We start from the raw sequence: 12,262 nt of genomic DNA, 5'->3' as shown, positions 1-12,262 counted from the left end.
AAGCTGGCACTACCTCCAGCCTAGCACAATTGACATATTAATGCTAAAAAATCAACTTTGGCTTCTGTACTGCCGCCTGAGCCCTGTTACTATAATTGTTTTTGGGAACAATAGTTTTTTCTTATTTTTTCCTCTAGAGGGTTGGGGTTGGCATAATTCACATAATAGTGAGATATATTCCTGTTCTAATTGAGAAATACAGTAATTGTTGTTGGGTAAATGGAGATTGGAACAATTTGGTTCTTCCATGTTCTTCCTATTCCATGTTTATGCTTACATAATAGTGAGATATATTACTGTTCTAAAAGAGAAATACAGTAATTGTTGTTGGGCAGATGGAGATTGGAATAATTTGGTTGTCTTATTTTTCCTCTAGAGGATTGGGGTTGGCAACAACTTTTTTTAGAGTTCTGTCTATTGTACTTGAACGAGTTCTTCCATGTTCTGCCTATTCCATTTTAATGCTTAACTCATAGTGAGATATTTTTCTCTTGAAAGAGAGAAATACAGTAATTGTTGTTGGGTAGTTGGAGATGGGAACGAATCGGTTCTCTTGAATGTTGGGGTTGGCAACAACTTTTTTCAGGAGTCCTGTCTATTGTACTTGAGCGAGTTCTTCCATGTTCTGCCTATTCCATTTTAATGCTTAAATCATAGTGAGATATTTTCCTCTTGAAAGAGAGAAATACAGTAATTGTTGTTGGGTAGATAGAGTTGGGAACGAATTGGTTCTCTTGAGGGTTGGGGTTGGCAACAACTTTTTTCCTCTCCTGTGAAAGAAATTTTGTGACATCTCGCCAAATAAAGTTTTTAATCACATTTCTGATAGCACATATTTGATTCTGAGGCTGAATCGGCTAGCCCACGTTTTGACCTTAAAGAATAAGTAAACCTTTTTTTTTTTTTTCTATCAGTAAAATTACTCTAAACAGCCTCCTGAATTACCTACCTTTGTCCCAGCATTCTCTCTGACCTGGTTCCTCAGTCCTGTTCAGGTCTCTCATTCAAAAAAAAAAAAAACCCTGCTAATGCACAGACTGGCTCCTGCTGCCTCCAGGCATGCCCAGAAGGCTCTCCACTTCGACAACAGGTTGTCAAATTGAAGAGAGAACTGAACAGGAAGTGGGGCGGGTCTTCACTCTGCACAAGGAAGCAGAGAAAAAAAAACACCTTCTGACTGAGGAACCAGGTCAGAGAGAATGCTGGGACAAAGGTAGGTAATTCTGGAGGCTGTTTAGAGTAATTTTACTGATTTTAAATTCTGCAATGGATCTTAAAAATCATGGCGGCTAATCACCTCGTCCGTCTTCGCCCTATGGCTCTCCTTGCTGCTACAGATTTCTCAGGACAAACTTCCACGAGTTTAACGAATGACTCTAACTTAATACAGAGCAGATCCATTTCTATTGCTCTCCAATTAGAGCTGACATTTCTAGTTCTAGTCCATTCTAGTTGACTTTTAATCAGTTAGCCTTGGAGTGATCACACATTCTTTTTTTTATCAACATATACAACAGTTGCATAACTGGTAATAATAAGGTGCTGCCAGAAGGTGTCAGGATAAAGGTGCTAATGCTAGCATCTAACTTGATAAGTAATGTGTGGTTCCATTTATATGGTTTATGAGTGTATATAAATCTGTTGGGCATGACAAATTTTCCTGCCTCTTACTTTGCAAAAAAAAAAAAAAAAAAAGTTAGAACAGAGCCAGAAAACAGTTATTGTATTTAGAAACATTGTTCGCCTTCCAAACCTCAGAATATGCACAGACCTATCCAAATCAGCCTGCTGCTGGCTCTTTTCCAAGATGAAGGAGTTGGATAAAACTGGTCAACAACGTAGTTCAATTTTTGCCAGAGCGAATGAAATCACCAGACATATCAATAATAACTTATTTGGCCAATTGCACCATTTATTATTCCAGAATAACAACATGGCTGGCATTATGTTAATGCAATTTCAGTAAAGTGCTGTAGAATATGTCGGCGCTATAAATAATTGTACTGAGCAGGACATAATGTCTTTCTGTAACAGGAGTATTACTGGTAATGCAGAACTTCTATAACACTGGAAAACCACCACCATTTTGCTTTTGCCCAAACAGTAGACACCATCAATACCTATAATATGACCACAACATTTTTAGCAGAAATTCTCTTTACATGTGAATAAGATCATACCCCATCAACATTAGATTGTAAGCTCTTCAACCAGTGTCCTCTTGTCCCATTCCTCTACTGAGCTATGGTCCTTTTAAGAGAGTATGTGTTCTCTCCAATTCCTCTGATCTTCTGTCTTTTCAAGAGGGTTTCAGCAGAGAGGGTGAAAGTTGTAATGGCCATCCCTAAATGGCCTTGAAGTCTTTGGTCATGAAAGTTGAGAAAAAAATTGTTGAGTGAAAATGTTCAAGGAAGGTCATCTAATTTATTTTTAAAGCTTATAAGCCTTCTGCTTCCACAATATATAATCAAATGTTGAATGTGCATTCAAACTGGTGTTCTGCTAGTCATTATTCAATATGCTCAGCTATTCCAGAGATCCTTGAGTTCTTGCAGTCCAGTTTCAGTAAGGGCCTTCATTCCAGTGCCTTAAATGTGCAAATAATGACCATTTCCACTGCTGGCAAATGATGTCTGACATCCTGAGATTTTAAGGCATTTTCACAAGTAAAGCAGCAATTGGACTATTTTTTCTTGGTTCATTGTCGCTTCAAATACTTTATCCCTTAGAAGACATACATTGGAAGATGCCATCAAGTTGCTTTTTCCATTAATCATCACTTTAGAACAGAAATCCCCAAGCAGTGGCTCGTGAGCACCATTTTGCATACCACTCCCCTTGATGTTGCTCCCAGTGGCCTCAAAGTAGGTGGAGGCAAGTTTTGGAAGCACAGAGACACAGTTTTACTCCAAGCAGAGCCTTCTGCAGGCTAGCAGTCCACATGGGACTACCAAATAGCCAATCACAGCCCTTACTTGGTACCCCCAAAGAAAGTGTTTCATGCTTGTGTTGCTCACCAACACTTTTTACATCTGAGTGTGGCTCACAAGTAAAAAAAAAGTTGGGGATCCCTGCTTTAGAAGATGTGTCAGAGCACCAATCACTTCTTTGCTAGTATGATTCTCCACACAAACTCAGTTTTGTTCAACAGAAAACACAGTAGATAGTTGATGGCATGTATTTTGAAGGCCTACAAGCAGAGGTCTACAGACACTTTGGACCATTCTGCAAAGATAATTTCTGCGTCTTAGGCGTTGTCTGAAATATTTCCACCAGAGCCACTGCCTGGTCTTCCAAACTCTCCATTTGTCTTACAAGCTGGATATGCATGATATCCTGGTTTCTGGTTTACAGTCTCAATTCCTGGTACTGCAGTTGATATTTAATTGGCATTTCTTGGGTATTTTTATGCCCAGGAGCTTTAATGTCTGGTAGTGCCTGTTGTTCAGGAAAACAGAACCATACTTAGCACAATTTTCTGTTCCTGTACTCCAAGGAAAACAGCTACACAAACTTTCCCTTCACTTATTTTTCAGTTCTCAGGCCCAATTAGCTTGTTACTATATGCTGTTTCCAAGAGTGGGCCCCATTTATTATTTACATTACATGTGTTTCTTTGTCCTAATTGGCCCTGAGATACATGATATAGTAATGTATGCTGTGTTCTAGGAGTTTAGGAAAAGAAATTCACCGTAATCAGGGTAAGATAATTATATAATTTGTATTAGGATTTGAAACACCCTTTGTCCATTAACACATAATTTACTTAGTTTACACTGTATTCTTTCATGTTTTCTTTTTAAGATATACCTTTTTCTTTTTAAAAGGCTTCCTGACCAAGTCTTTAATATATATAATATATTCATTGACCAAACAAGATTTTATTTAATTTTTTTTTTACAAAAAAGGTACCTGCTCAAGAGCTGACAGTAAACACAATGCAATAAATCCAGGGTTTCTGTCATCCCAGAACAAATCTATGGGTAGTAATGCCCCACCCAAAAAAAGGTATGGCCATTAAGCTAACATTACCTATAAGACCCCTGCCTCCCTTCCCATCATAGTTATAAGACTGTACTGGTAAATCATGGCAAGGAAGAAAAGCCATTCGCAGATCTAAGGTAAGTGAAAGTCACTTTTTAATCTATGTCCTACCATGCCAGTACAATCTATGGAATCTACCAAGCAATGGTGAAATAATGAGTAGGATATCTAAGGTTTAATTCAGCACCAACAGATCAAAGAGTACAATATAAAACTGGCAGACACATACCCACTGCAAGAGCAACACAGCGAAGACCATGGAATGTATGAGCCATCCATGCTGAAGCTGTCCCATGCTCCATACCCTTGTTTCCAGTGAGTGAAATCCAGGAACTATATTATAAGCACTACACACTCATCAGTCATTTGCATAGAATATCTCAAGTACAGTTAATGTTGGCTCGTGCCCCAGGAGACATGCCAAAAGTAGCAGAAACTTATCACATTCCAAACATTGTCTTCTGACTTACACAAGCATTCCAAGGCTGGAGCCACAAAGCAGTAAAATACCACTGGCTGGTAGAAATCCTGGAGGCCACACACCATGAGGCTGGTAGAAAGCCAGAGGCCTTGCACTGCAAGGCTTGCGAAAGCCAGAGGTCACGCACTGCAAAGATGGAGAAAGCCAGAAGCCATACATAGCAAACATGGAAAATGGCATAGTCCCTGCATGGAGAGGCAGAAGAAAGCCAGAAGCCATGTATCGTAAAGCTTCACAAAGCCAGAGGCCATACGCCATAAGTCTTGCCAAAGCCAGAGACCATGCAATTTTAGGCTAAAGAAGGCCAGAAGTTATACATTACCAGGTGGGAAAGTCATGCATCTCGAGAATGGGAAGCCAGAGGCTAGGCACCACAAGACTTGTGAAAGCCATTGGCCATGTATTGCAGGCCGGAGAAAGCCAGGACAAAGAACTTGGGAAAGACAAAGGCCATGCTGAGCAATGTTGGCTAAAGCCAAAGGCAATACACTGCAAAGCTGTAGAAAGCTAGAGGCCATGCACAGCAAGGATGGAGAAGGAATAGACAATGCATCACAAGGTAAAGAATGCCAGAATGCACTATAAAGTTGTAAAAGCCAGAGGCCATACACTCTATAACTGGAAAATGCCAGAGGGCATGCACTCAGAAACTGAAGACCCCAGATGCCATGCAGTCTAAGACTGGAAGACCAGAGTGCATGCACAACAAGGTTTGCAAAAGCCAGAGGCCATACACTGCAAGGCTGCAAAAAGCCAAAAGTCATACAATTCAAGGCTGAGAAAGTGAGAGACTATGCCATGGGCACTGCATTGCCATTGGCTTTAGCCAGCCTTGGTTTTTGCAAAAGCCAAGGGCCATGGGGGGGACAATAACAATTAGGGACTCTATACAAATATTAGACTGAACTGAAGGCACTACTTTGTCCTAAAGCTGCCAGATTGATCAGAAAAAGCAAAAACAAGGAACATTCCTTCTGAGTATATATTAATAACCTGAATGTTATACATTCTGAATTGTATATGACAATCTAAAACACAGATAAGATACTGATTTCCAGCATTCACAGTGTGACCCTATCTAAGGCCAAAATGTAACTGCCTAGCTTAGGATGGTAGAACATTGGTTACATTGGACACTTAGCTGGGCCCTTGCTAAGAGAAAAAGGAAGGGAGAGGGAGTTGTGAACCCTCTGGGTCACTATGAACATTATGAAAAAAAATTTGGAAAAATTAAAGGGGACTTGTTAACATAATTGCGTTAGTCAATCAAAATAAACTTTACTCACATTATATAAATGATTTAAATCTTGTATTTAGTAATGGAATTAACAATAATAGCAAACAGGCAGGTGCCATTTTATGGACACTGTTTTTAAGGCAAGCTTTGCATCATTCCAAAATCTTGTGTATGCGTCAGATTAGGGGGCCTAATACCCCTGCCCAAGCTGGACAATTATAGATGGCGAGAATGGAGGGGGAATGGGAGGAGTGCAGTGATGGCATTAATCCAATGGCACCTTCTTGCCTATTGCACCTTCTTGTGTTTATTTGGGGAGGTTTTTTTTTTGCAGGAGATCCATTATACCATGACAGTTCTCAGAAGACACTCATGAAGAGTGATGTATATCATATAGATATGATATAGTTGTATCTTTAAAAGTTTGGGTGGGTTAGTAAAATGATGTTAAAGAAAGTGAGGGTGTTGCTGTTTCAATGGATGTAGAGAATGTAGAAGGGGAAAGGTTTTGAATTACCTTTACTTAGAGAAGCTCCCTGATGGATTAACACCAGCATTGGGCTGAGTTTCTTCACAGTTCGAAGGGGTGGAGAATTCTGTTTCCAGGTTAAGGCAAGTGGAGTTTATTATTGGAAAGGAACATCAGGTGGTTGCCTTGTTTTCCTTTAAAAAGTAAGGTAAAAAGAGGTTTTACCTGTTTGGACCCTGCTGGGTGGTTATTGCTGAACAGCCTGAGGTAGGAAATCTCAGAAGAAGACAGGAGTAGCTAGTGTGAGTTTAGATCCTTTTATTAAATGTTCCCATTAGCCTGTTAAACATACACAGGGCCGTCGTATTTTCTGCCAATTTATACAGTAAAAATCCACCCCTAGTGTAAAATACAAGAATATTATAACAGAGGGAGGAGTTCCATAAAATGGCAGGTCATGGTGAAGGTGACTGTTCATATGCTCATATTTTCCAACAGAAAATAAAACATTTGTGACATAATGATATCACTAAGCAATGATAATAACCACACACACTCTAGAAGGATATCATTTACAAAATATTTACTTGTGTATTACATAGTACAAGTATCCAAAATAAGGCGAAACTAATATGATCAGTAACACTGTGAGTGTCATTGGGATGTAGAGACTTAGCCAACACTAAACATGGCTGCATTATTTTTACTGAGCTCCCTACAAGAGCACATAGCTTCTAGGCCGCTGTCTGCCCACACACCACTGAGATTCCCCAGGCACTTCTAAACCCACACCAAACATGACGGCTTTTATAACACTGAAATCTCTAGCAGATTCCTTGTGCCTGCCCTTACCAAAGATGGCCTCCTCTCACTTTACTCTTGTACTAAGTTCCCAGGCAGCGCGCTGCCCACATCTAATATGGCGGCTTCTTCCCCCGCCCTGATGGTGGCAGCGGCCGTGGCTCTAGGCGGAGGGCTTATCCTTGTAGTTCGTCGGCTCTTAAGTAACAGCGTCCGAGCCGGAGGCTCCGGCCTAATGCGTGGGAAGACGGTGATCATTACGGGGGCTAATTGCGGGATTGGCAAGGCAACTGCGGCGGAGCTGGTCAAGCAGGAAGCCCGGGTGATTCTGGCTTGTAGGGACCAGGGCCGGGCTGAGGAGGCGGCAGCTGAGCTACGGAGAGAGGCCGGGGAGAGAGGGGAGATAGTCATCAAACAGCTAGATCTGGGCTCCCTGCAGTCTGTCCGGCGCTTCTGCCAGGAGGTGCTCAAGGTATAAGGGCCCTGTGGCACAGCAAGCTGGACTACATTTCCCAGCATCCTCCACATAACGCTCAGTGATTATTTATCATGTTACACGTTTTAAGTTATAATACCAGGTTGTGACCTATGATAAAGGGGTAAGAGTGTTGTGTGCTGGCCATACATGCTAGGGGCCACTCATTTAGCACCCAGTCTAACAGATCTTTGCCTGTTGGGGCCGCCTTGATGGGGTTCTGTCATGGCTAGCATTTTAACTGCAAGAAAGTGGGGAAACTCCACACTGGGATGTATTTTTATATAGACATGTGAGCTGTTGCCCAGGGTGGCAGCGCTCAGTCCCTCTCTCATACTGGCAGGGCACATTTACTGAGCTAGCGCTTAAGGATAGTGCTAATACTCCCTTCACTCTATACAAAAGTTGGGTGGCCAAATAGGGCCAATCTGGTCAGTTGCCACCAGGCTAACAATAATAGCCCAGTAGTACATGGCACAGTGGGCATAAATTGCACCAGAACATAGTAACATAGTAAGTTGGGTTGAAAAAAGACATACGTCCATCAAGTTCAACCATAATGCCTATATATAACCTGCCTAACTACTAGTTGATCCAGAGGAAGGCAAAAAACCCCATCTGAAACCTCTCTAATTTGCCTCAGAGGGGAAAAAATTCCTTCCTGACTCCAAGATGGCAATCGGACCAGTCCCTGGATCAACTTGTACTAAGAGCTATCTCCCATAACCGTGTATTCCCTCACTTGTACTGAGAGCTATCTCCCATACCCCTGTATTCCCTCACTTGTACTGAGAGCTATCTCCCCTACCCCTGTATTCCCTCACTTGCTAAGAATCCATCCAGCCCCTTCTTAAAGCTATATAATGTATCAGCCAGTACGACTGATTCGGGGAGGGAATTCCACAACTTCACAGCTCTCACTGTAAAAAATCCTTTCCGAATATTTAAATGGAACCTCCCTTCTTCTAAACGGAGTGGGTGCCCTCGTGTCCGTTGGAAGGACCTACTGGTAAATTAAACATTAGAGAGGTTATTATATGATCCCCTTATATATTTATACATAGTTATCATGTCACCTCTTAAGCGCCTCTTCTCCAGTGTAAACAGACCCAACTTGGCCAGTCTATCTTCATAACTGAGACTTTCCATACCCTTTACCAGCTTAGTTGCCCTTCTCTGGACCCTCTCTAACTCAATAATGCCCCGTTTGAGCACTGGAGACCAAAACTGAACAGCATATTCTAGATGGGGCCTTACCAGCGCTCTGTAAAGGGGAAGAATAACCCCCTCCTCCCGTGAATCTATACCCCTTTTAATACAGCTCAAAACCTTGTTTGCCCTTGCAGCTGCTGCCTGGCATTGCTTGCTACAGCCAAGTTTATTATCTACAAGGTCTCCAAGGTCCTTCTCCATTATGGATTTGCCTAGTGCAGTCCCATTAAGGGTATACGGGGCTTGCATGTTTTTACATCCCAGGTGCATGACCTTACATTTATCCACATTAAATCTCATCTGCCACTTAGCTGCCCAGATTGCCAGTTGGTCAAGATCCTGCTGCAGGGATGTCACATCCTGGATAGAATTGACTGGTCTGCAGAGTTTTGTGTCATCTGCAAACACTGATACATTACTCATAATACCCTCCCCCAAGTCATTTATGAACAAATTAAACAAAAGTGGACCCAGTACAGAACCCTGAGGGACCCCACTGAGGACCTTACTCCAAGTAGAGAATGTGCCATTAACAACCACCCTCTGTACCCGATCCTGTAGCCAGTTTTCTATCCATGTGCAAACGACTTCACTAAGACCAATAGACCTTAGCTTAGAAAGCAGTCGTTTGTGGGGAACGGTATCAAATGCTTTGGTAAAATCCAAATAGATTATATCTACTGCATCCCCACTGTCCAGCTTCTTACTTACCTCATCATAAAAAGCAATTAAATTGGTCTGACATGACCTGTCCTTCATAAAGCCATGGCCATGCCCGCAACCCACAAACCCACATTTGAGAAATAATATTAAAATGCCATGTATACCATGGGCCTGTGCATATCCGTTGGGAAAGGACTGTATCCACAGCCCAGTGCCAACATCGCCCAGTGGTATTTTCCAGTAAGACCAATATCTGTTTTTTTAGGTTACTAGTAATTATAGATCCATCTCCTATTCTGAATGCCAGCTCCGAATTATGGAAAGCCCATCTCCCATAGACTCCATTATAATCAAATAATTCAAAATTTTTAAATTGATTTCCTTTTTCTCTGTAATAATAAAACAGTACCTTGTATTTGATCCCAACAAATATATAATTAATCCTTATTGGATGCAAAACAATCCTATTGGGTTTATTAAAGTTTTACTGATTTTTTTAGTAGTTTTACGGTATGGAGATCCAAAATGCGGAAGGACCCCTTATCCGCAATGCCCTTGGTCCCAAGCATTCTGGATAATGGCTCCTATACCTGTACAAGTATTTATTGGCCAATCAGATATTATCTCTGTCCAATAGTGCCGAACAAGTATAAGGAGCCTTACAAGGTATGGGCACATATCTGTTGTTCCATAGAAAGTGCACAAATGATAGTAACAACAAAGCCAAGATGTGTTGCACTGTGCCAAATTGGTGCATCAGTAGATTACAGTACATTTTCTAACCTACCCAAACCAACCAATGCCCATAATACATAGACTATGTTCTCCCCAGTCAAAAAACTCAGGTGGGCGATGGTGAAATGGAATCGTCAGTAAAAAAATAAAATAAAAACTTACCATCTCTCTGGCTGAAATAGAATAGCTTTTACAGATGCCGATAGGACTGTCATAAAATAAAGCAGTTGTACCACCTTCTGCAACTATTCTATTCATGTAAGATACAGGAGGTGGGCAGACTGCTGGCAAAACCACCTAGGGAGCACATTAGGACATAGATATCAGACCGGATCAGCCCCCCCCCATACACACACTGATAATCATTTTCTGTTGGTACGTATATGGGCAGCTTTACGTGTTCCTTGGTGTATGTGTGTGTTGTCTTGGCAAATCCCTTCATACGATGTATTCTGCTTCATCTCTGATCTGTCCCAATTTCTCCTGTTAAAGGAAGAGCCTCGTTTGGATGTTCTCATCAATAACGCAGGGGTTTTTCAGTGCCCATACACCAAGACAGAAGATGGATTTGAGATGCAGTTTGGGGTTAATCACCTGGGCCACTTTCTCCTCACTCACCACCTTCTTGGTCTCCTGAAAAGCTCTGCTCCCAGCAGGATAGTAGTAGTTTCTTCCAAACTTTATAAATACGGCGAGATCAATTTCGATGACTTGAACAGCGAGAAGAGTTACAGTAGAAGCTTTGGCTATAGCCGCAGCAAGCTGGCTAACATTTTGTTCACCAGAGAACTTGCCAGTCGTTTGGAAGGGACTGGCGTCACGGTCAATGCCCTTCATCCTGGAATCGTTAGAACTAATTTAGGGAGGCACATTAATATTCCCATCTTGATAAAACCTCTGTTTAATGTTGTTTCATGGGCTTTCTTTAAATCTCCTGAGGAGGGCGCTCAAACCTCCATTTACCTGGCATCCTCTCCCGAAGTAGAAGGAGTATCTGGGAGCTACTTTGGCAACAGCAAAGAGGAGGAGCTTCTGCCGAAAGCAATGGACGACTTAGTCGCTAGGAAGCTGTGGGACATCAGTGAAGTTATGGTTGGACTTATTAAGTAGATACACAAGGAGTGACCGGCTGCCGTATAAAAAGAATAGTGTGCAATGATATTTCTGCAGGATGTGTTCATATTAAAGGGGTTGTTTACCTTTAAATTAACTCTTAGTATGACGTAAACATATTCTGAGACAATTTGCAATTGGTTTTTATTTTTTGTGGATTTTCACTTATTTAGCTTTTTGTTCAGCAGCTCTCCAGTTTGGAATTTCAGCAGCTATCTGATTACTAGGGTATTGTTTACCTTAGCAACAATACAGAGGTTTAAATGAGAGACTGGAATACAAATAGGAGAGGGACTAAATAAAAAGTTAAAGCATAAGAAGTAACAATAATAAAATTGTAGCCTCGCAGAGCAATAGTTTTTTTGCTTTGGGGGTTCTTGACCCTCATTAGAAAGCTGGAAATATGTAGAATAAAAATGTGAATAATTAAAAATCTCTAAAAGATAAATAATGAAGACCAATATCAAAGTTGCTAGGAATAGGACATTAAAGGTAAACCACCCCTTTAAGATATATATATAAGCCAAGTGGCTTGAACAGTGAAATGGTTAATAATATTAATGTAAATATTGACGTGACCTTAGCATGTTCTCTTTTATCTCTAAACGAAAAAAAACCCCACTAGTGCTTGATTATCTGTTTGTGGAGTTGGGATCAGTGCACTTGGGCCGCTTCCAACGATTGCAGTTTAAGCTACAGAAATGCCGTTTTGTAGCGGGCTCAATAAAATGTTGATTCAAGCGCAAATGGAAATCTGTCCAATTTCCTTGTGATCATATCTGAGCAAATGGCCATATGGTTTCCCCAATAAACCTGAGGCTTTGAAGTCTCGCTAAGTTCAAAGTGTAATCGGAGGCAGTCGGAAAACGAAACGGAATGTGCTACTTTTAATGGGCATCCTGAGCGCTGCGTCGCTGGGCAAGGGATAAGGTTAAACGCCACGTTCGAAAGCTGCGGCATCGCTTTCAAAGGGTAGGGGAGAAAAAGCTCAGCATACTCCAGAACCCACTTTGATCAGTATTTCATATGTAT

General features: G+C 41.4%; 1 protein-coding gene across 1 annotated transcript; it reads left to right on the top strand.

Annotated features, from left to right (window-relative positions):
* The first annotated feature begins 7,109 nt into the window (after positions 1-7,109).
* On the top strand, positions 7,110-11,647 carry rdh14 (retinol dehydrogenase 14). Its single transcript, NM_001017231.2, is given in 2 exon segments — positions 7,110-7,504; positions 10,610-11,647. Coding segments are annotated over 2 exon segments (972 nt in total). The 5' UTR covers positions 7,110-7,150; the 3' UTR covers positions 11,228-11,647.
* The last annotated feature ends 615 nt before the right edge of the window (positions 11,648-12,262 follow it).

Source organism: Xenopus tropicalis, chromosome 5 (assembly GCF_000004195.4).
Source record: "Xenopus tropicalis strain Nigerian chromosome 5, UCB_Xtro_10.0, whole genome shotgun sequence".
Taxonomy (NCBI): Eukaryota; Metazoa; Chordata; class Amphibia; order Anura; family Pipidae; genus Xenopus; species Xenopus tropicalis.
The sequence above is the reverse complement of the archived record's forward strand: the minus strand, read 5'-3'. Positions and strand labels throughout refer to the sequence as shown.